Source organism: Agelaius phoeniceus, chromosome 9 (assembly GCF_051311805.1).
Source record: "Agelaius phoeniceus isolate bAgePho1 chromosome 9, bAgePho1.hap1, whole genome shotgun sequence".
Lineage (NCBI taxonomy): Eukaryota > Metazoa > Chordata > Aves > Passeriformes > Icteridae > Agelaius > Agelaius phoeniceus.
In genome coordinates this window covers 12,791,504-12,815,362 of record NC_135273.1, presented here as the reverse complement: position 1 = coordinate 12,815,362, position 23,859 = coordinate 12,791,504, and the positions used below count along the sequence as shown (strand labels likewise).

The 23,859-nt window shown below is 49.3% G+C and overlaps 2 protein-coding genes across 10 annotated transcripts in view; both read left to right on the top strand.

Annotated features, from left to right (window-relative positions):
- Window positions 1-27: 27 nt before the first annotated feature.
- SFXN2 (sideroflexin 2) lies at window positions 28-7,193 on the top strand. Of its 8 annotated transcripts, XM_054637646.2 has the most exons (12): window positions 28-100; window positions 1,235-1,407; window positions 1,711-1,881; window positions 2,807-2,905; window positions 3,058-3,133; window positions 3,211-3,296; window positions 3,946-4,006; window positions 4,078-4,144; window positions 4,681-4,730; window positions 5,025-5,074; window positions 5,320-5,367; window positions 5,757-6,003. In XM_054637646.2, exons 1-12 carry the CDS (start codon window positions 62-64, stop codon window positions 5,854-5,856), a joined length of 1,020 nt encoding a protein of 339 aa, XP_054493621.1. In that variant the 5' UTR covers window positions 28-61; the 3' UTR covers window positions 5,857-6,003. The 8 variants fall into 8 exon arrangements, 7 of the variants coding, with proteins under 7 accessions (XP_054493621.1, XP_054493616.1, XP_054493623.1 ...); XM_054637641.2 differs by lacking the exon at window positions 4,078-4,144 and having other exon boundaries at window positions 5,757-7,193; XM_054637648.2 differs by lacking the exon at window positions 5,320-5,367 and having other exon boundaries at window positions 5,025-5,054; window positions 5,757-5,917.
- Window positions 7,194-10,145: 2,952 nt separating this feature from the next.
- Window positions 10,146-23,859, top strand: part of WBP1L (WW domain binding protein 1 like) — a 59,362-nt gene continuing 45,648 nt past the window's right edge. Inside the window, exon 1 of one of the 2 annotated variants that reach the window (XM_077182931.1) lies at window positions 10,146-10,368. In XM_077182931.1, the coding sequence (XP_077039046.1) occupies window positions 10,152-10,368 (217 nt within the window). In that variant the 5' untranslated portion in view covers window positions 10,146-10,151. The remainder of the gene's footprint in view (window positions 10,369-23,859) is intronic. The other variant, XM_054637824.2, reaches the window with a different exon arrangement.

Below are 23,859 nucleotides of genomic sequence, written 5' to 3'. Positions count from 1 at the left end.
GCGCGGCCGCTCGGGGCTCTGTGATTGGCTGAGGGCGGCCACGCGTCGGAGCGCGGGGGCGATGAGCGGCGCGGGGCGGGAGCGGGGCCCGGGAGCGCAGGTGGGACACGTGGGGACGCGACGGGGTTGGGCTGGGGCGTGCCGAGCCGAGCCAAGCTGAGCCGAGCCGAGCTGAGCCGACCCGACATAAGCCGTGACCGAGCCGTGCTGGAGGTGTGCCGGGGCTGTGCCATGCCGGGCCGAGCCGAGCCGAGCCGGGGGTGTGCCGAGCTGTGCTGTGCCTTACATAGATGGGCAAGGAAATTGGTGAAGGGTCTGGAGCTCAAGTCTTATGAGGAGTGGCTGAGCGTTATGGGAGCGTTTAACCTGGAGAAAAGGCTCAGGGAGACCTTATCGCTGTCTACAACCACCTTTGAAATGAGGGAGTGGGCCCCTTCTCCCAGGCAGTCAGCAACAGGACGAGAGGATATAGTCTGAAGCTGTGCCAGAGGAGGTTCAGGTTGGACATTAGTAAGTGTTTCTTTACAGAAGGGTGGTTAGATACTGGAAAAGACTGCCGAGGGAGGTGTTGGAGTCACAGTCCCTTGGAGGTGTTTAAGGAAAGGCTGAACATGGTACTTGGCTAGGGTTAGGCACTAGGTTAGCCATGCTGAAGTTGACGTGGTGGTGTTTGGTCATAGGTTGGTCTCAGAAGTATTTTCCTGCCTAATTCATTCTGTGATTCTGTGGTGTGAATCGTGGGCATGTGGTGCAGCACCCCGGGGAGCACACAGGGCAATGCCATGGCAGTGCAGAGCAGCATTAGAGGGATGTGCAGGATGGTGCTGTGGGGGGCACAGCACAATGTGGGGGTGCTGTGCTCTGCATACTTGGGGGCTGCAGAGTAGTGCCCCTGTAGGAGTGCCTGCAGGGCAGCCTTGTGGAGGGTTGAGCTGGGCCCTACAGTGCTGTGCAGCACTACACCACCCCGAGGAGAGGGTGTGGGGTGCAGCACAAGTGGGGCAACCCCAGGCAAGCAGGGTGATGTGTGAAGGAGCGGCCTGACTGCAGTGTTCTGCTGACAGCAGGAGTGCAGGGGCCTCCTGGGCTCAGGGCTGCTGAAAGTCCAGTTTTCCTGTTAAATATAAACCTGCCATGGCTCTCACCCAGCTGACTGCTCCTGTGGCCGTGGCAGGCGTGCACTCAATGAGCAAGCAAGGCAGGATCCTACTGAGCAGCCTTTTCCTCTGCCCAGACCTACGCCAAGATGGCCACAGGTACCCTTAGCTTCAATATCGACTCCCCACGCTGGGACCAGAGCACCTTTGTGGGGCGCCTGAAGCACTTCCTCAACATCACCGACCCTCGGACAGTGCTGGTGCCGGAGGAGGAGCTGGACCAGGCCAAGGCCCTGGTGGAGAGCTGCAGGTGAGGGGCAGGGGTATGAATGGGGCAGGTGCCATCCCTGTGTTCATGGCTATCCCAACCACTGTGCAGTGTTGAAGGGGATGGAGGCAGTCATTCTCAAGCAGGTATGCTGTGGTGTAACATCTGTTGGAGGTAGTTTTGGGGGGTTTCCCAGGCTTCTCCCAGGAGCTTCAAGCTGTGACATGCATTCTTCTCAGGAGATGTTTCCTCTGCCTTTCATGTGGTGCCCAGAGCTCTGTGCCTCAGCAGTGCTGGGTGCTGGCGGGTCTGTGCAGCTTCCCCTGATGGGTTTTGGGTTTGCAGGGCCGGGCTGGTGCCGCCAGGAAGCAGCCAGGAGCAGCTGCTCTATGCCAAGAAGCTGTACGACTCAGCCTTCCACCCTGACAGCGGTGAGAAGATGAACCTCATTGGCAGGATGTCCTTCCAGGTGCCGGGGGGCATGGCCATCACTGGCTGCATGCTCCAGTTCTATCGGTGAGCTTCTGGGTACACCAGGCTGGGGACACAGCCCTGACAGCCCCCAGCCCCTCTCGAAGTCCCCAATGCCCAGAGCATGGCCAGCCTGCCTCCTCTGGGGCTGGGTGCTGCCCAGGGCTTGCCCTTGGCTGCTGTGCTTGCCTGTGTCCTGTGGTCAAGCCCAATGTCTCTGGGCTCTGTCCCCAGCACCAACCTGGTGGAAGCATCACATATCCCCCTGGCATGGCTGGGAATGGTTTCACCTCACCCTGAGCTCAGCTGAGATTTTCCCATAGCTCCTGTAATGATTAATGCAACCACATCCTGCTTGGCTGCTGCTCTTGGTCTGTAGCCCATAGCAGTCTTTGGAAATGAGGACCAAATGTGCCCCTAGGCCAGGCTGCTTCAGCATCCCCAGCCCCTTCTCACAGCTCCCTGCCTTTCCCTTCTCCACCCCCCTGCATTCCAAAGCGTGCTCCCTGTGTCCCTTCCTGCCCCACGTCAGTGTCTCTGAGACACCAGTAGAAACCCAGGCACCCTCATTCCCCAGAGCCACTTCTGTCCCCATGTGTCCCCTCCTTGCTTTGACAAAGGCTTATCTCAGCCCAGCAGAGGATGGCTGCCAACCTGCTGAGAACTTATCTCAGCCCAGCAGAGGATGGCTGCCACCCTGCTGAGAGCTGTGTCTCCCATCCCTGCCCAAGTGCCTTGCACGACTGGGCCCCTCCTTCCTGTGCTCCCCAGGGCAACCAGAACTCCTGGGATCATTTCCCAGGTCTGCCACTGGCTTGTCACTTTGCCACAGTTCCTCAGTTTCCCTTTGGAGACACCATGATGAGTGGATTGCAGGCATCTTGGCTGTCTCCCTGCCAAGCCTGGCCACGGGCACAGGCCATGTGTCCCTGACAGCCCTTGGGTGCTCTCCCATCCCTTCCCTCCACAGGACAGTGCCTGCAGTGGTCTTCTGGCAGTGGGTGAACCAGTCCTTCAATGCCTTTGTCAACTACACCAACCGCAACGCTGCCTCCCCCATCTCTCTGAGGTGAGCGAGCCCCACAGGATGGAGTGTGTCCATTTGATGCACCCCTGGATGCCCTGTAAAGACCCTCTGTGCCATGTCTTGGGCACAGAAGGAACAGGGCTGAGTCAGAGTTGGTGATTCTGTTGTCTCCCTTCTTTGAAATCACTGTCCAGGCAAATCGGGGTGGCTTATGTCACGGCCACCAGTGCAGCCCTGGCCACCGCAGTGGGACTCAACCTCTACACCAAGGTATGCCAGGCTAGGGCCAGGTGGGGCAGCTGGGCACATCCTGCTCTCCCATGCTGATGCCAGCTTGTTTCCCACAGCGAGCCCCCCCCTTGCTGGCCCGCTGGGTCCCCTTTGCAGCTGTGGCCGCTGCCAACTGTGTCAATATCCCCATGATGCGGCAACAGTAAGTGTCACACATGGCTGGGGCGCTTGAGGGACCCAGCTCCCTCCAAAGGCAAGCTGGTGGCAGCCAGGCTCCTGGGCTGCCTGGCCTCCCTGCCTTGGATTCCCCTCCTGGGAGCTGGAGAGGGGTGAACTGGGGTCTGTGCATTTGCAGTGTCTGTGATGGAGGGTGTTGGGTGGGATGGCTCAGCCTCCACCTAGAGCAGGAGGGGGATTTTTGGCTGAGGATAGCTGCTCTGGAATCTGTGCTGGAATCCCTCAAACCCAAAGATCTCCTGCATGGCATGGGAGAACCCTAGTCCATGATATCCTGATGCTGGGACACCCCAGTTGGGGTCCTTGTGGTGACCTGTGTCTGCTGCTCAGGGATCCCCCACAAGTCAGGGCACAAGGAGCTCGGGTACTGTGTGAGGGACTATGCCCTGGCTCACCTGTGTATCCAGGCAGTGTCTGTCCCTACACAGCCAGATCCTGCTCGCAGCTGTGCCCTGAAGATGGCAGCATCGGCTGGGCTGGGGACCATGGTGCCCTGGGGGCATCAGGGGCTGCTGTGTATAGAGGACTCCCCTGGCACCCCCTCACCCCGTTGCTGTGTCCTTATGCTTTCCTGGCCATCCCATCCTCCACTCACAACTGCCTGTCTCCTTCAGGGAGATCATCAATGGGATCACAGTGACAGATGAGAACAACAACGAGCTCGGCCACTCCAGGGTGAGTCTGGGGATGGGGATGCGGGTTGGGGCAGGGCACTGCCGGGGCTCACCTGCTGGTTTTGCTTGCAGAGGGCAGCAGTGAAGGGCATCGCGCAGGTTGTGCTCTCCAGGATCACCATGGCAGCACCAGGCATGAGTGAGTGCGGGGCACGGGGGTGTGCAGCTGAACTGAGGACTCTCCAGGACCCACCACTGTGCCCTCCCCTGCTTCAGTTTCCCTCATGAAAAAGAGGGAGAGTGGCCCTGCATCCCTGATGGCATTTGCTCTCCTCATCCAGCCATTCCCATCAGAGGTCCTCCAGCCCCCTCCATGCCAAACCACAGCCGGGAAAACAGGGGGCAGTTTGGCCCCATAAGGATGCATCTCTTGTGCTCTCTGGCCCTAGCCCCTCACCCTGCAGCCTGGCACCCCTTCTGCTTCTGAGACCCTTGACATGCTGCAAGCCCAGAAGGAAGGGCAGGAGCATGAGGAGCACAGACCATGCTGCCCCAATGATGGATGTGTGGGGGCCTCGTGTCAGGTTCTTGCTGTCAGCAAACGCCCGGTAGCCCCCAGCATAACTAGCTGCTTCCATGGCCTGCAGGTGGATGGTCCTGCTGGGACAGCCCTCCAGGCTGGCTAGCAGGATAGCTGTTCTGGGATCTGGGCTGACCTTTGCTCTCTGTGCCTAGTTATTTTGCCCATCATCATGGAGCGGCTGGAGAAATTCACCTTCATGCAGGTGAGCACATGTTTCTACTGACAGTGGGTTCTGTGATGCTCCAGCCCATATCTGCTGCTGATATGCTGGGGATCAAATGGGGATTTGTAGAGCCTGGCTTGCTTTGCTCCCTACTTCAGTCATTGATACACTAGTGGCCTCTCAAGTGACATGGGGAGGCTGTCGGAGGGTGGCAGGGTTTGGTGCACCCCAGGGGTTTTGGGCATTCAGTCCTACTGAGGGGGGAAGTCTGCTCACCCTATGAGTGGGTCTTGTGGTGAGGCCAGGGACTCAGTCCTGGCTCTTCTCTTGCAGCGGATCCGGGTTCTCCACGCTCCTCTGCAGGTGCTGCTCTGCGGGGGCTTGTAAGTATCTCACTGCTCAATCACCTGTGAGTGCCTGGAATATGGCTCCAAAGAGATGCTTGAAAAAATGCTTCTTTCCCTGAAGAAATTGCAAAGCTGCTTACCTTTCAGCTTGGGCTTTCCCCAGTTATTGGGAGTTATGGGGTGTGAGCAGCACTTCTTGGGCTGAAATCCCTATGAGGGCAAACAGGCTGGGATCCCCAAGACTAATGAAGACTAATGCTCTGCTCTTCTCTGTCCCACAGCCTCCTGTTCATGGTGCCAGCAGCCTGTGCTCTCTTCCCCCAGCGATGGTACCTCTTCCACTGCTTCCCCCTCCTGCATGGGATCTTGGGAGCCTTCCTCCTTGCCTAGGACTTCTCTGCCCATCCCAGGAGAAGCATGATGGGCACCCACCCTCCAACCCAAGGCAGTGCCTGCCAGCACACACTGGTGCCCGGGCAGCAGGAGAGCATGTGCCTCCCCTGCTCTGTGAGCTCTGTGCTGGGACCAACAGGACACCCAGCTCCATGGGCAGCTCTCTGCCTTCCAACACTGGTAGGGAGGGGTGGCGGGTCTTGCCATGAGCCTGCAAGATCCCAGGGACTGCAGAGGCCTCAAATGGCAATGGGAAGGGAGGGTGGTTTGATTGGTGTTTGGGGAGGAGGATCATGGCTCTCAGTGTGAATCTCCCTCTCCACAGCTCCCTTGCACTGGCTGACCTTGAGGTGGAGCTGCGTGACAGTATCATGGCCAAGCACGGGGACCAAGTGCCATATGTCTATTTTAACAAAGGACTGTGAATGGAGACTACCTCAGGAGCCATTACACCCCTCTGGCCTCCTGCCACCACCATTCCCACATCTCCTGAGCAGGGTCAGAGGCACAGTCCAGCCCAGATCTGCACCCCCACCCAGCACCTTCTCTGCAGCCTTCTTCCACTGTAGAATCAGGATCTGACTCTGTGTGTCCAGCTTGCAGCATTTTGGCTTGTAGTGACCCATGCCCATCTGCTGCATGGCATGGACATGGGTCCATGATGTCTCAGCCTTCCCATGTCCCTCTTGCCATGAGGGATGCCTGCACTTCCTGTGCCTTCCTTTGGCCCAGCCTGTCTGGGCCTCACTGGGTCTGGCCCCATGAGGCTCTCTCCCTTGGGGCTCAGAGCACATTTCTACCTCTAAAAGCAGATATCCTGCCATTGTACCAGCAACCAAACCACATTCCTGCCTTAAACCACCACAGTAGCCTCTTCCCAAGAGATGGATCATGTCTTGGCAGGTGTGAAGGGACCTGTTCTCTCTGCACTATGAGAGTCACCATCCCAAAGTCCAGAGACCAATGCTTGGACTATGCATTCCTTGCTCTCAGGTTCAGGTTCTATTCACTCTGTGTTTGCCACAAGTCAGGAAAGAAATATCTAATTGTTTTTAGCTCTGATTTTTTTCATTCCTCTGAGCTCTGTCACCCTTGTCCTACATCTCTGGTCCCCACAGTGAAACCATGAAACTGCAACTTTAGAGAACAATTGTCTCTTGCCCCCTTTGACATGGGGAAGAAGACACAGAAATCATAGAATTGTTAGGGTTGGAAGGACCTCTGGAGGTCATCTATTCCAGCTCCCCTGCTGAGGCAGGGTCACTAGAGCAGGTTTCGCAGGAATATATCCAGGTGAGTTTTGAGTATTTCCAGAGAGGAAGACTCTACAACCTTCCTGGGCAGCCTGTTCCAGTGCTTTGCCATCCTCAATGTAAAGAATTTTTTCCTCATGTTGAGGTGGAACTTCTTGTAGTTTAGTTTATGGCCCTTGTTCCTTGTCCTGTTGCTGGGCACCACTGAAAAAAGCCTGGCACCATGCCCTTTGCACCTGCCTTTGAGACATTTATATGCATTGATGAGATCCCTCTCAGTCTTCTCTTTTTCCAGACTGAACAGACCTGGCTCTCACATTCTCTCCTCATAAGAGATGCTTCAAATCCCTCATCATCTTTGTGGCCCTCCACTGAACACTCTCCAGTGGCTTCTCTCTTTCTTGTCACAGAGCTGTCAAGGCATTCACTCAGGCTCTGGATTCAGTCACTGCTGCTGCATTGCAAACAGCAGAGGAAGGTTGAAAAATAAATGTGATTTTTAAAAACCAGCTGTGGGTTATGCTTCTGGCTGATCAATGGTTCTCTGGGCTGGGCTGGTATATGGGTCTCATGCTTGCCTTGGAAGGGAAAAGTGTGGGCTTTGTGACTAAGCAAGCATCAGGGTGAAGGTGAGCAAAGGGGCCAGGAGAAGGAGGAAGAGTGTAAGGCATGGCATGAGCTCTGAAACCCTTGGGCATTCAATGGCAGCCTTCTCCAAGGGGTTCTTGGGGCTGCAAAGTCCCATGGCAAGTGACAAAGGTGATTGTGCTCTACTCACAGTGACAGTCATCCTCTTCTGGGGCCTGGGAGGATAACATTGGGTGACCCTACAGCCATGGGTGCTGTTTATCTTCATGGCCAGGCAGAGTTTCATGGTGCTATCTTGGGTCTGCCATGAGGTCTCTCCCACGCCAAAGGAGAGCAGCTTGAGTGTGCTGCAGCCTAGTCTGGGGGAGAAAGGAGCCCAAGTCCTGGACTAAAGCCCCTGCTTTCAATCGTGGCTGCCCCGAGAGTCCCATGGCCCAGTAGATGATCCATGCTCCTCCCTCCAGTCAGGGATATGTGTCAGGTCTTTAGGGCAGTAGCATTCTCACATCAGCCACGTGCCTGAGTAGAGATACATTACCCATTCTGCTCCTTCAGAGAGAGCAGCCAAACCCAAAAGGTACTTCTTGAAGTGCCAAGCTGTATCCACAGCAGGTTTGCTCCTGCCAAAGCTGCAACAGGCAAAGGATAATGTCTCCAACCACATGTAGCTACTCCTAGAAAGCTGTAAAAGAGCTCTGAAATAATTAACAGCAGAACAGAAAGTAGGAAAACTTGTATATCTGTTCCCTGGGCATTATTAGATCCCTTGTTAAAGCACAATTAAAGTAATAGATAAGCACATGAAATAAAACAGATGTCACTCCTGCTGGGAGTGGAGAGGAGCCCCAAGGAGACTGCCCTCTGCTTTTCTTAAGCTCCTTAGCTCACACTGCTCTTGTCCTACACCCAAAACAGCCGTAAGGGCTTTCAGAAAAGTACCTGTAGCAGTCTTTTGGGTCCAAGGTGCCTCTGGCATGCTTGGGAGCATGGCAATGTTTGCAAAATGATGTGCTGTAGCACCCAAAAACTGCCTTTTCCCTATTCTTGCTGTTCACCCCTCCTGCCTTGGCAGTTTGGAGGGGTCCTGGCAGGTCAGGGAGTTCTTTGGGCAGTGATTCTGGGGTAGCAGCCACATGAAGCCAAGTTTGGGACCATGACAGCAAAGCCTCAGCTGTTTGGCTGCTCCTTTTTTCCTGCCCTGAGGGGCAATGGAGCACAGAGACCCCCTGAAGTGCTATTGCCATCTTGCATCAGCTCTTCCCCTGCCCTGGGGAGTGGGACATGGTGCAGTTTATTGCTTATGGACAGAGTAAGAGGTTTGCTCTGGGCTTATAGAATTGGCAAGCCATGCTCAAGACAGAGCTTCCCCCCGCCTCCCTGAGCTTATAGCAGTGGATTCTCTCTTCAGATCAACATGGATTTATGCCAGCTGACAGTTCAGCTCAGCAGGGTTTCTAGGTTTCTAGGTTGTAGCTGGAATCTCCCCCCGAGGATTCAAGTAATCTCAACAGCTCACATCACTCTGGACATGGTCACTGCAGCCAGAGCCTGCCAGCCCTCCCCAAAACCACAGTTAAGTCTGCAGCCTGCTTGGTCTCACTGGGGAGCAGAGGAGTTGCTGTCAAGCTGTGGCCAGTCTGGCCTCCATTTCCCATTGCAGCAGGAAGGAAACCTCATTGCAAAGAGTCAGAGCCAGACAAATCCCTGCTTGGGAAGAGCAGCAAGTGTTAATTGCTCTCCAACAATGAGTCACACCTGATCTGGGCTTGTCCTGTGCTCCCTGATCTCCATGCCTTCCCCCTGCTGTGCCTCTAATTTCAGGGCTAGCTGGGAACAGGAATAAAGCTCCTTCAATAACTGTGTGAGGCGGAAATGTCAGTGTTCCAGCATGTTTACGACCTCACTTCAAATGGTAACCACACCAAAGATGTCACGTTGGTGTGCAGCAGAGCCCAAGCAGGGGCTGGGAGGCTGTTGGGCTCCCTCAAGCACTGGCAGTCCCAGCAGGAAGGGACTGTCTTCGGTCCCAAGGGCTGCTGGAGGCCGGGATCTGGTGCCACAGGAAGAGGAGCGAGCATGGTGAAGGTGTGACAGCTAGCAGCAGGCAAGAGAGCTGATCTGGTTAGAAAAAAGCCAGGGCAGGAGAGAAGTTGCTAAATCAATTATTTTTTTCCGGCCTTTCTTAACGTGTTATCTGGGCATCTGATGAACCTTATCATGCCAATCCGGCATGGAGGCTGTCTGGTACACTGGGAGTGGCAGTGCAGAAACCCTCTGACACTGCCCCTGGAGCATGGGCTGTCTCTGCCGAGCTGGGAATCAATGCCAAGTGCTCAAGATGCCCCCACTCCGGCTGGGAGTGTGGACAATCACTGTGTGGGGACATGCTGGGACACAGCCGCTGGAGAAGATCCTCTTCTCCATGTTGCTTATGTCTGCCAGTGGTGCTGGCACCAAGAGACTGCTACCCTCTGGAGGCCCTGAGCCCAGTGCCATGACGCTGCTGCCATGCCAGCCCCCGCTCCATGCCCCGGTGTGCCCCAGGTCCGGCCGGGCTGCTGGGGTTTGGGGCAATGTGAGCGCACTGGGGAGGAGCCTGAGCAGGGCTCATGCTGAGCAGGAGTGACCAGCTGAATAGGGGATGAGTGCCTGGCGGCCACAGAGATGCTGTGCGTCTGTCTGTGTGTGTCTGTCTGTGTGTCAGTATGCGTGTGCGCGCAGCCCCCGCATCCCTCTCCAGCCGGTTCCGCCACTCGCAACATGGCGCACCGAGTACGCCCTCAGGCTCCCTCCTCGCTGTGCCACACTCAAGATGGCAGCGCCCTGCGCGCAGACCCCGCCCCTCCCGGTTCTGCCATAAGCGACATCGCGCTGAATCAATGGCAAGCGGAAAGCTGCGCCGGCCGCCCAATAGAGGAGTGCCGAGGGCGGGTCCGGGCGCGGGGTGCCCCTGGGCTCCCGTCCCGGGCCGCAGTCGGGCCGGGGAGGCGGGAGCGGGGGGTGGGGGGCATGGCGAGGAGGCTCCGCGCCGCCATGGCCCTGCTGCTGCTCCAGGCCCTGCCCGAGGGGCTGCCCGCCGGCGCGGAGCCCGCCCAGGTAGGGGGGAGCCGCTCGGGGGGTCTGGGGTCGTGCCGTGCCGTGCCGGGGGGCTGCGTCCCCGGGAAAAGGGGCGGCTGTGAGTGCGGGGGCTGCGCCGGCCCTTGGGGCAGAGGCTCCGGCGGGGCTGGCCGGGTGCATGAGGTGCCAGGGGGAAGAGGCTCTTGGGGGCCCGCCTAAGGTTTGGGGAGCCCCGTGACTGGAGTGAAGCTGGAGGAGATGTAGAGCCCTGGCTTTGGGGGTTCCTGTGTGCCGTGGGGATGGAGAAGTGGTGTAGGGATCCAGACACCGGTGGCAGTGCTGCTTGCAGGGGCTTTGTGCGGCAGAGTGGCTGCAGGACGAAGGAGAAAGGTGTTTGACTGGACATGAAGGGAAAGGTGGCTGGAGTGAGGGCAGGAGGCTGCAGCTGGCAGGTGCGCAGGGGCCTGCGGGTGGAGGTGCAGGTGTCTTTCGGAGGTGTGACAGGGAGCAAGGTGACCTGTGAGGGGACAGGGCTGAAGGAGGTTTAGAGTGAGCTGGATGGTGGCAATGGGACAGAAGACGTGGGTCAGCAGGAAAGTAGGACTTGTGTGGTGCTGCCCAGGACAGGTCAGCTGGCCTTCCCGTGGCAGGAACAGTGGAGAAGGAGCTTCGGTGCAAACCTGACGGCAGCGGTAAGGAAGAGGGAGCGTGTTACAGCTGGGATAGGGGGGACCAGGCCTTGTCTTCGTAGGCTCTGACCACCCGGTTACTACTTTTGTCATGCCTGGGAAGGGTTTTAATGAAGTTGGCTCCCTCTTTTTCATCTCTTTGCTCTGTTTCATGTCTATGCTACAGTATGTACTGTTCACATCTCCAATGGTGGTCTTGAGTCCAGCAGTGCAGACACCTGTAACTTCTCCCACCTTGATGTGTATGTTCAGTGACTCTTAGTGAGGACTGCAGTTGACCAAGCAACCTGTGCACAACCTGCATCTTGTGATTCATGGAGTCATTATGCCTTTTTCACCCTGTGGAGAGCATGGATGGAATATGATGACTTGTGGTTTGATATGGTGTATTCTGTATAAAGTACAAATTGCAGTTTGCATTTGTTGAAGGTCAGAGATAGTGAGATGCTGATCTGTGACTGTAGGTCACAGGTGTTATGGGTTGCCTTGTGCTTAATGTCCAAGGGATGCAGATGGATGTGTCCTTCTGGAAGGCATCCACTAAAGTACTTCTCAATATTTCTGCAGGAGGAGGAGGTGAGGAGTTTGTCTACAATTACAGATGTTATGCCTCTTTTGAATTCTGTTCTTTTCAAGGTGTTGAGAGCACCAGATCTACTTTAAAGGCCATGTAATTCGCTGTTGGTAGAGCCATTCCAAATCCCCTTCAGCCACACTGAGGCTAAGGCTTGGCTGTTCCTGCTCTAGAAATGAGAATGTAACAAAACACAGGATTGTGTTGAACTGTGTGTTTTCCACATTGTCTCAACTGCCTTTAATAGATGGAAGTCCTGGTGCTTGCTCCATTTCACCTGCAGGCTGAGGTACATAAACTAAATGTAAACAAGCACATCTCAGAACCGTTTTGCTCTCTGGTTGTTGTGGTACCCAGCTGTGAGCAGTGGTCAGGTGGTAGGATTATCTGTATGGTAGCTGTGAGTCTCTACAACCCCATACATGCTAATAAAAATGCCATACCTGCTTTGAAGACTGTGCAAGATGCTCCCTGCCTCAGACAGTTTATACATTAGTCAAACAAATAGGAAGTAGAAAAGGAGGAAAGGAAAAAGGAGGAGGGCATGGAAGCAATTGTACATCTGGATTGCATGTGGAATAGTGGCATTTGTGACTTGTGGATATACTCTCTAGTCAGTGCACCAGAAATAATCCTAAAATAATATGTCCTGAGTGGTACAATACATGAGAGTGGGGGAGAACAGGTTTGGCTGCCTACGTTTTCTTTAAGAGCACTTGGATAGGGATGCATCTTTTACTCATTTCCTTTCCATAGTCTGTCTATATAAAACTCTCACAGCTTTTTTTAGATCTTAAATGTATACTCTGTCTGTCAAAAGGCTGAAATTATCTCACTGCACACTAGAGATTGACAGCTGCCCACTCAAAAACCAGCGTGGTAATGTAGGATCTTGAGAAATGAGCATGTAACAAAACTTCATCTGCTTTGGTGTTGCCTTAGAGCCTGATTTCATCAGAGCAAGCCAGTGAGTTCACAGAGAAGACCTGCAGCGCGGCAGTGCTGGACTTGGAAGATCTCTGCACCAAAGGTTCTTGTATTTCTACCTGAAACCCTGACAGCATTTGTCTCTTGTCCTCTCCAGAGTGCTGTTGCCCTTGCTGCCTCTGGTGAATGCTGCCTACTTCCATATACCTTGCAGACATTTGCTATGTCCCGATTGCTTCTGCTGCCAGGGAGAGCTTCTTGCTCAGGGTCTGTGTCCCCTTGCCTGGAAGAACTGTTCCACAGACATGGTGGTCTAAGGCTGGGCTGCAAGAAATGTGTCCTTTAAATAATTCAGGAGGTGGGGCTGTACTGCCTGGCACTGAACAAACATTCAGGAGAACACACTGTGCTCTGCAGGAGTGTCTGATTTTAAAGGTTAAAATAAATCCAGGCTGTCCAGGATTGTCAAAGACCTTTCTTTTAACTAAGGTGGATCACAGAGAAAATGATGAGCTCTTTATCTTCTATCCCAAGTCCAGGTTTATCTGTCTCCATGACTATTCATTGCAGTTTCACTTATAATCAGAGCATGAAACTTTGTTAACTTGAGTGGAAGCATTTATTAGTAAATTACAGGCAGAAGTATTCCAATTATGTTGTAATAAAATCAGGATAAACATCACAGGAAGAAGAAATCTAGCTGTGTTCAGTAGCAGCTGTAGAAGTAGAGTCTTAGAGCACACCTTAGCTATGTGCTTCTTCTCAGTTTATGGCAGAAGGAAGTAAGAAATTAATGTATTTCAAAATGAAATTGATAAAATTTCTAATGAAAAACTTTAAACTTTAATAATTTTTCTATCTTAGTTTGTCTCTTCAGGGCAGAATAAAGGTTATTTGACCATCTCAATAATCTGTCTGCTTCCCATGCCTGCAACTTAATTATTACATAGTTTTCTCAACTGTTGTTGTCTTTAAAAACAAGAGATTTAAGTGAATGTTAACTATATGACAAGTCTGTGGAATCTGTCTTTCTCCAATAAGGTGGTTTTGAGCCAAAATCTGGCAGAAGCATGTTCGTAAAGACCGATTTAATCCCAAATTAAAGAGTTTGCTTGAAGTACTGTGACTTGAGGCATGATTCATCATATGTGACAAAGAGGACAGATCCTTGCTTTGAGGAACAGCTCAGCACGACTGTCACTGTGGCTAACACCCCTGTAACCCAGAGTTTCCGTGACCACAGCTCTGATTGCACCGATGTGGTGTTACCATGCTTCGTCCAAGGCTTTGGCTGGATTCACACCCTTTCAGAGCATCACTTCAGGTAGTCTGTGAACTGAAGAGCAAAGTTTCAATCCTCATGTAACAGGCTCCTCATCTGTAAGTTTAAAGCAACGTTTTTGATTAAGGTAAAGGTAATTAGTTGCAACTGCACTTCTGTGTCTCCTGAAATGGATCAGGTTCCTTCAGGAGGAGAGCTGCTTGTGTACCATTGGATGTATTTTGTCTGCCATATCTTTGTCTGAGACTCTTGGTTTTTTGGCTTGCTAATATCCACAATTTTGGCAGGAGGCAGCAGAGATCAAAGTACGTGATGCACTTGCTTAGAACAGGAACCTCTAAATAACTGCAGGCTGGGATAAGGACTGCTCTTTCTGTGATGATTGTAACACTGTGAACTCCAGTGTCTCATCTGTATAGCACGCTTTCCTGCTGATTAAATTTTGTGAGTTGCACTCATAATTACACAAAATGCTTTAAGACTTTGAACTTGCATCTCTGCAGCTGGGCAGCAGATGGAAAGCCAGGTCTGAAAATGTCCAGTGAACCCTGGGGAGGAGAGTGGCAGATTTCTTCATAGAAGTCAAGGCATCTCTGTGACTGGGACCTGTCATTGCCTTTCTGAGAATTTCTCTGCCACCCCGCAAATATTAGTTAAGGAAAATAGAGCTAGCACCTGTTTAAGAATGAATTTGGGCAACTGTTGCAGAGTTGTGTGTGAGAAGGGAACTTGGAAGGTTTCATCTGCCAGAGTTGTTTTGCTATGGTTGGGGATTTTTCCATCCTCCCAGCCTGTTGGGCCAGGTCAGCCACATCTGGCTAGTGGGAGCATCCAGTACTGAGTGTCCCTGAGCAGTGGCCCTGCTGAATGAGGTGCTGCTCTGCTCTGAGGTCACGCCCAAAGTGGTGATCTGCCATCGGCACGGAGGCAGAGGATGGATGCGGCCACATTTCAACAGCAGTTATTCAGACCTGGCTAAAACACCCACTGAACCCTCACTTTCATTCCCAGAAGTGCTGCTCCTGTAAGCATCTTCAACAGCTGCTTTTCTGCTGGCAAAAATGGAGGCTCTGCTCTTTTATATGGCTCTGTCAGCCTGTATTAACATGGTGTTATGTTGATGTTCACCTTAGTCTTTCTGTGGTATTAGAAGGGCACTAATGTTGGTAATAGTTTGTGTTTCTTTATGATCCTCCATATGGCCATCCTCTGAGGTAATGGGCAATATATTTAGTAAATGCAAACTGCCCACCTTTTCTTTTTTGCCTTTTTTCCCTTTAAGTCACATTGGGATGATTGGCAGGATTGAACAGACTTTTGCTTGTGGCAAAAAGCTATTGTTGGGCTAATGATCCTGTGGCCTACTTCTCCATGCAGTGCTGTCACTGATGTGCCCTGTGGTTGTGGCTGTGCCTATGCAAAGGTCTCCTTGTCAGGCATGTCCAGCAGTTTCAGTAATGCTGAGCTGCACGTGGCCTTTTGTTCTGTCTCCTGACAACGTGTACTTGGAACCAGGTTTGGGGATATTCCTCTGATCTGAGCTGCCCTGCTTTACAGGGTAAGCATTTGCCCTTTCTGGATAGCTGCATAGGAGTCCTCTGAGCTTATTAATGTGTATAACCAATGACTTTATGTCTCTTACAGAGTCCTTTCTTGCATTTGTTTCAGAATGAAACAAATGAATCCAAGACAAGCAGGCAAGCTGTGCTGCTGTTTTGCAGTGTAGGGGAAAGGACTCAGCGTGTCAGAGATCTTAAAAGCTGTCTGTGAGGCAGGGCTGGTGACAGTGCTGGAAGGGCCATTAGTCATGGCAAGGCAGAGATGCTCATTGCACGTTGCAGGACAGCCTGATTATGCCAGGTTTTGGTTTGTGCTTCTGAGTCAGAGGAAAAGAGCTCAGGGTGACGGATGGTATTCTTGTATGAGTTCATTGAGAGATGCTGACAGGGAAGTTGGATCCCTCATCCCCCCTGCTGTCGTGTGTGATTGGAAAGCCCACAGCTAAGAAGAGATGTTTTGAGATGCCAACACCTGGGTGCTGTGGCAATGGAGCTGTGACAGGTGATTGTGTGGCTAGGCCTGTGAAGAGTGCACGTAACAAACGTACCTGAAATAACAGCTGGCTGGAGAGGACAGGCTTGCCAAGCAGGAATTGCATGCCCTTACCTTGCTTGTTAAAAGAAGTGTGTTGGTGTGGCAGTCACAACTGAAGTTTTTTCCACGATTTCAGCAGTAGATACTGTTTGACTGCAGAGGAAGGCTCAAGGTGCTGCAGAGACCTGCTGTTTATCTGCTTGGACAAGGAAAAGCTTGATTCTTCTCTAATGATGTGATTATCAGTGGGATCACCACCTCCAGTATTATTTTTAGATGATAGCTGTGGTCTGTGCAATTGCTTCTGGAACTGCAACAGAGCAGTTTGCACGCAGGGGTTTGCTAGGTGCAAGGTGAGGTAGGTGATGGTGGCAGACTGATGCAGCAGGACAAACCATTTAATGCCAATGTAGCCAATGCTCCTTGGCATGCTCTGCCCAGAACAACACCTGCAAATAGAAAGAGACTGTATTTTGTGTGAAGACACCTTGTGGTGCTGCTTGTTTGCAGCCCTTCTCTGCCGAGCCAGTATCCCTCCACCTGGCATTGCCCAATGCTGGTCCAAACTGGTCAGAGAAAAAAAGGACATGAGAACTGGGTTGCGTAGGAGATTCAGATGCAGTTTTCAGACAGTTCCTTCTTCCCAAGCACTTTTATACTGGCATTCTGTAAACCAAATCCAAACACTGACATGCACAGGAAGCTTATGAGGAAGTGACTGAGAGGAGATTCCCAGTGCAGATCCCAAGGCACAGAGCTTTGGCCAGCAGCATTTTAAATGGCTTCTTGCTGACAATGGGTTGCAGAGGTGTAGGTGGGTGTGGCAAGCAGCTACCAGGACTGTCAAGTTGTTGGGTGCTAGGTTTAGGGAATAAGAGACAACATGGACCTTTCTTTTTTTGTAAAGGATCGAGACCTTGTGTTCTTGACAGCAGTCTTTAGGACTAGCAGAGGGAAGAGTGAAACTCAAGAAAGGAAAGATCTTAGCAATAAAGAAGAGAATTCTCCTTTCTTTTCTCTTTATTCTTCTCCATTACTATGAAGTGGAAGTCTGTTACTTCTAATGGTGATGTGTTTTTATTTCATCTCTAGTTTTGGTGTGTGCAAGGCAGTAATAAAAATTTCAGCGGCAATTCAAGTGGAGGTCCATGGGGTTTGGTTTTTGTGTTTGGGTTTGGGGGTTTTTTGTGTTTTGGTTTGGGTTTTTTTTGTTTGTTTTGTTGCTTGTGGGGATTTATTTTTGAGATCTGGGAGGGAACAATGGGAAAAGCAGATACTAACCCTCTCTTGGCTCTACTTCAGGCTGAGGGAGCTTGTCAAGATACTGACATTTGTTAAATGTCCTGGAGAAGGGAGAGAGAGTGACTTGAGCAGGAAAATGGATTTTATTAATGAAAGAAGATAGTTCACAGAAGAAGGTGAGCTTTATGTAGTTATCAATGTCCATCTCCCCATCCGTTTTGAAGCTACTGACCAACTTGAACGAAATTTGATAGGAAGATACCTCAAAGATGCGTAAAATTTCAACATATTTCCTGGAAACAGGTAGGCACAGAGACACCTTAAAAAACCAAACAAACAGGGGTTCACTGGGTGAGAAGCTACACTAGTGAGCTTATTAGCACTGGGAAATTTTTGAGTTGGGTTGACTGACATGATACATGCCTTACCTCTTACCAGAGCCTCCGTTGGAGCTCACAGTTTGTGAGCCTGCAAAGTCAGTCAGCCTTGTGGAAAACATTTATGAGAGGTCAGCTCCAGTGGTTACAGAGCTACTTTTATTTTTCATTTTGTCTCCCGCTGGCTAAAGAGCAAATTGAAAGTGAAAAGGTTGATAAGCTGTAGCAACAGCTATGAAGAGTGTGTTTTGCCAGGAATCTCACCGGCCATGCTTAGTTTTCCCTGTGTTAAAAGTGTCAAGTGTTCCTTTGGAAGCAGGGAAGACACTTGACCATTAATGACTTGCCTACAGACAGTGCAAAGGCTTTTTAGGGAGCAGAACCGATTCACTCTTTTCTCTCACGTCCAGCATGAAGATATGGCCAACAGGTCAAGTACTGTTGTCCACAAGAGACCTTTTTTTTAACTTATTGTGGAATCAGAGCTGATAGTCAAGAAAGAGAGTCTTGGATAATACTTCCAGTCAAACAATGGTGTAATGGTGGCAGCCACACCAAAGGCCTGATACAGAAAGAGTGTAAAATATGCAGAAGTCCTCTTCCTTCTAAGTTCTGTATTCCTTACTCTGTGTAATAAGTTTTTTATTTGTTTACACTGTATCAGAAGTCACTTGTTTGTTTTAAAAACCTCTTTCTCAGTTTGGGATCCCCTTTAAATCCCAGGTGGTGGATGACTGCTGGCAGGAACCCACGGGAACTGCATGTCTTCCATCTCCAGCAGAAGATCAGGCCATGCTGTTACATAAATTATCCCCTGTGACAGCCATCCCACTGGTGGTGGGCAGAAAATCTGTCCCACAGAGGTAGCAGTCGGTAAAAGCACATTTTAGAGCTGAGCTAAACAAGAATTCGGAGTGACTGGTGTGGAATGAAAGGGTTAAGTGGGGGCTGAGATCAGAATGAGCCAGGAGGTAAGGGAAGGGCTGGAGGAGGTGGTGGGCATAGTGTACAGGGGTGTTGTAAACACTGAACAAAACCTTTGAAGAAGGCAGTCTTCAAGGCCACAACACTGGGCTGACTTCATCACATCCTGTATATCAGTTGTAACTGTAAAATTACCAAACTTGCCTCTCTTCTTGGGGGAAGGTAAGAATTTTCCTCAGTTATGATCTGAAAGACCTTTACTCTGCTTGGAATGCATGTAACTACCTGAATACATGTGAAAGTCATGACTCATGTCTGGGTCTCCTGTGTGATTAATTCCTCCTTTTCTTAGTGGTTGCCTCATTTGTTTGCAGACTGCTTTAACAGTGAATGCTGAAGAGGAGGAGGAGGAAGGTTATGCCTGTGTTGAATTGTCTGCAAATTACCTTGTCGTTTTTGACTTCTGTCTTTTTAGAAGAGGCAAACTTCACAAACAGCTTGCATTTGACTCTCCAGCCTCCTGTGATCTGCAGCTTAGATAAAACAGGCTTGCAGACATCTGTCATTGCTGATTGTCTCCATTTACTGACACTTAGCACTTGGACTCCAACAGAGCCTATCTTAAATCGCTGTGTCAAAAATAAGAGCTCTTATTTTTCTCTACTTTTTTTCCTAGCTGTATTGTTTTCTTTTTGTCTCATTGTTTTGCTCATTTTTCCTACTCATCTCACTAGGAATTTTTTGCATCTCACATGCTTGGTTATTAATATCACTCTCATGTTTGTGGCTCTTTGTTTTTACTGACTTTCTTGCTTTTCTGCTCTTTTTATCTCTACTTTCCAGTCTGTGATCATACTAAACCAGTGGTTAGGCTGTCAAAACAAGAGTTAGAAGATTTTTCTCCTCAGACCTATTTTGTGCTCTTAGGCCCATCATTTGACTCCAAAGTCCAAGGATCATCCTGCCAAAGATGAATTCAGGAGCTCTGGAGCAATCATTTTCTCTTCTAAAACCTACAGTCTGCTTTCTTTAGAGGGACTAGCTGGAGAAGCAGTCCTCCTTTATTTTCAGCATGATATATATCTTTTGAGAAGCATTGTGCCAGGAAAACTTTAGTTTAAGGGCCAGACAAATCTGTTGTTGCCTTGTTTCACCTTTGCTGGCATGTAACTTCAGGCTGGTGTGAAATGTAAGGGCTTGCTGTATTCCAGGTGTGGATGAGGCTCAGACTAATCTCCTTTTTTCTCAGCCTTTAACAGAGCAGATAAACTTTGGGCAACACAAAGTGTGAAAGTGATGGTTTCTTGGCTGTGTTATGTTATCTAACAGCATATAACCAAAACTCTTCCTGCTGTAATCCTACTCTAAAAGATTTTAGAAGTGCAACCAAAGGATTAAGTACATTCAGTGTGTCCTAATAAAACAGGACTAAATCTGTGTATGCAAGGCAGTGAACAGTTTGCTTCAGCTGGAAAATGTAGAGATCTTCAGGGGAGGAAAGCAGCACTAGGTGAGATCTTTACAGTGACCTGGCTGGATGGTGTGGGCCATCTTGATCTTTTGGAACCAAACAAATGGAGGGTTTATTTGTGTCTATGAAACTGTGTACCTTGCATGAGTGTTATCTGTAGGCTGGCTGAGTGCTGCTGTTGATGCAGCCTTTATCATTACACAGAAATAGTTAATTTTACAGTTCTGGAAACCTTAAGTTCTAGTGGCACTTCACAAGCTGGGACAGACTCTGAAATGAATGACCCTAGATTTTGTTTATTTGTATGCTTTTGCTGAGAGCTCTTACTATCAGTGGCTCTTCTCTTGCACAGGCACTGCCTGCCAACCGTCCTTCTGAAGGCACTTTCCTTCAGGACAGGGTGCAAGGTAAAACTGGTTTGTGATTTTAACTAGTGTCTCTAATTAAAGAAATGGTCTTTAAACAGACTTCTTTTATCTGGTTCAACCTAATAACCTCTTCATTTACAAGTCTTGCACTGCTTCTGTGTTGATCAGCTTTTTCCCTATCCTGGCAGCAGGCATCTTGCATATGCTTGTTATGAGGGCTCTTGAGGGTGAAGTGCCTTGCTAGTTTACTTAACCCAAAAGATAGTGCAACAATGGGGAAAAAGTAGAAAATTTTTGGAGTTTAGCTTTAGTTTTGGGTTTTTTTAGAGTGAATCTATAAATATTATTAAAAATATTTTTAAACGCCCCAATGTACTCCCTTTGATGAATAAGTAATTTTGCAAGAACTCTTCAGTTGTGATCCTGGCTTACCACATGATATTAAGAAAGTAATTTCACATTTCTCATCTACAATGTGGACATTAAAATGGCAAATGTACTATGAACTGTATTTTTTGTATCAAAATACTAGGAGATTGTGTGGTACTGGCTGTATAAATAGTGTGTAATTTTCCTCTTCAGCTGGATGTCTGGCTAAAAGTCTTCAGGTCTAAATTATTAATTGTTAACTAAGAAGCACTTGCTTTTCTTCTGCAAGGTTTTGGTCCAAAGGCTTTTAATGCCCTCAAGTACTATGGTCAAACTTTACCTAATTGTCAAGATACAGTTTTATTGTTCTTGGCTTCTTCTGTACTTGAGTGGAGACTGTTCTTCTATTTATCTGGAAACCATTACTGTAAATAATCAACATGTGAAGACACATGAGGATTAAGCTTTAGTGCCCCTCACAAATTGCATGTGCTCTGTTTGTGCATGGAAAACTATTCCTTCAAGTGAAAGCTTTTCCTTCTTTGCAGCTGAGTTAATTGGTTCTGTACCAAAGTCAAAACATGGAATTTCTTGTATCTTATTTCCCCTTGGAGACAACAGCACACAGAGATGGAGATTTGGAACCAAAGCAGCAGGTTCAGCGAGCAGAGCAGTGGGAGCTGGCTGAAATGCAAATGCAGAATCTGAAAAGGGAGTGCAGAACCCAAACTGGCAGCACAAACTGTTTTTACAGCTGCATTTTGACTTCTGGATGCTTAGTACAGGGTAGTCTCTTTTCTAGGCTTTTGAACTGCATACCAAAATCTTCAGATGGCCACGAACCATGAGAGCATACCTTGGAAGTGAAAGGGAGAGGGAGCCTGGAGCAGGTTGCCAGCAGATCCTGATCCTTGTGGGATGCTCTTGGGCTGGGCAGGCAGAGGAATGATTTCCAATTGCCCATGAGATGTCCTGGACGTCATCACGAAAGCTTGCCTTGCTTTCTTTGGCACCAGGAATTCGACTGCCCAGCTGCTGGGAAGGCTCAGACATCTGTGTTAAGTTCTTCATAGGATGAGATACCCAACCTTTCTGCAAAGAGTAAGATCATCTGATGGGTCCAAGGGGGACATTTTATATGTGCACACTGAAATGACATCCTTAATTTCCAAACAAGTGTGTGTCTTGCACTCTCGCTATTTTACATTTCACCTTTCATTTGGTGATGAAATGAGCATTCTAGTTTAACTTGATAGTTCTTCAGTGCTAACCTGTCTTCTCCCCAAGTGTGTGGGCTTTCCATGGAGCAGAAGTCTTCCAGATAATCCTTGTCCTTCCACAAAGAGGAAGCAGGCTATTTCTGCATGGGTGGTGGGTGTTAGTTTTTGCATTTGTTGCTCTCAATAAAGTGAGAGCTTGTTCCCTTTCTGTCAATAACACCTTTGATCCTCTTATATAAAGTGAACACTGGGTGTCCTGCAGAAAAGACCTCTTTAAAGTGCCTTGCAGTGTTATGCTTCTAAATCATGGTTAACAAAATTTCATAAATCCATACTGGACTGGAGACCAAGTACAGTTCTCTATACTGTATTCTGCAGCACACACGATTTATTCTCAGCTTGACCTCATGATTGACCTCATGTGGACTTGTGCCCGTGTAAGTAGCAGCTAAAATCAGTGGTCTGAGCACTAATCTACAAGTTGCAGACAGTAGGTTATTTAGTGAGAATGCTCCACAAGTCTCTTGCTGCAGCATTTTCATTCAAAAAGGTCACTTCCATGAGTTCGTGCACAGCTGAATTTAATGTTCTTTCTCAGCAAGGCAGGCCACACTGGAGAGTGCATAATTATAATAAATACAACTTTGTTCTCAGCTGAAAAATCCATCTGAAATAAATTTTTCCAGCCCTTCCAAGAAATGCTTTTAGTAAGATAAATAAAAGCAATTCTTGCCGATTTCACATTCATTCAGCAGGAATGTTGGTGGGTGTAGGGTGCCTCCACTTAAGTCACTCATCACAGTGCCTTCTGGGCTCAGTCATATTCAATAGCTGGCTAAGGATAGCACTTGCAAATTGGGTTTCTCGCAAACCAATTAAACCCAAGTTCATTATTTCTTGCTTGGTTTGAATCCTGGTTATTATTTTGAGTAAAATTGTTCTTAGCAACAAGTACAGAGAGTTCAGTTACACTCTCAACTCAGACAAACTTTAAACAATGCTTTGATAGGTGCATCTGGTTTTTGGGATATGCATGTATTTATACAAGCTTTTGTGGCTTATTTTCTGGTTGGCACTTCTGTTTAGTCAAAGAAGATTTGTTTTCTTCTGTGTTCTGTTTCGCAACAGTGGAAATACTGAAAAATTCTCAGCCTAAATATGGAAGGAAAACTAGGGGTTGTTCTTTTCCTCCAAAACTTCTAAGCAAGTACTTTAAAAAAATCCCCTCTTTGCTTTCATCTTCCAAGAGACTGAGCAGAGTGTGAAATGCCCTATCTTCTCTTTCTTTTATTTTTTTTGTCTAGGTATACCAAAGAGGCTCTGCTAGTTGATTGGGTTACTGCTACTGGTAGAAGCTGAATTTTCTCACAGTTCTCCTGGCTTCATGTGCAGTTCTCCTGGCTTCATGGTTACCTTTGAGATTTCAGAGGGGCTCTGCAGGGTGGTTTTTAAATGTCTTTTTGCTTTCCCTGCAGAGACTCTAGATAAGCAGTTTCCAAACTCCTCTACTCAAAGCTACCACAGCTTTTGGTTTAGGATCTCCCTGGTTCCCATTGTTCCTACCATTGTACAGTTGGTTGTTGCTGCAAGGTCACTCTTCTGAAGGGCTCTGCTGGGATCTATGAGACTGCAAGGGAGAAAAGACTCAAATAGCAGTGTCAGTTGTAAATGAAAGGTAGCACAGTGATTCTGCTCTTGCCCTGAATTTGGACAGCCCTATGCTGTACTGCTTGGCATGACAAAGTAGCTGCATGTCAGCTGTCTTGTCCTGTTTTCTTTTCCCTTTGGAGAGAGGGAAGCATGGAGGCCTTTCTAAAGGAAAGAAGAGCCTGATATTTAGGAAAGAAGAGACTTGACTGTGAAGGGAGAAAGCAGAGGGAGGTGACTGAAATCTGAGTGCTCTGACTTCATTAAATGCGAGTGATAGTCCCGGACCTGAGGATGTGGGGTGGAAACTCGAATTTACTTTCACTCACCTTCTGTGTGCTAAATT

Excerpts from the sequence above, each read along its gene's own strand:
- SFXN2 (XM_054637641.2), top strand. The coding sequence starts at position 62 with ATGAGCGGCGCGGGGCGGGAGCGGGGCCCGGGAGCGCAG. Across the intron at positions 5,075-5,319 it reads GTGCTGCTCTGCGGGGGCTT|CCTCCTGTTCATGGTGCCAG; the intron begins GTAAGTATCTCA and ends TCTGTCCCACAG. Across the intron at positions 5,368-5,756 it reads GCTCTCTTCCCCCAGCGATG|CTCCCTTGCACTGGCTGACC; the intron begins GTACCTCTTCCA and ends CCCTCTCCACAG.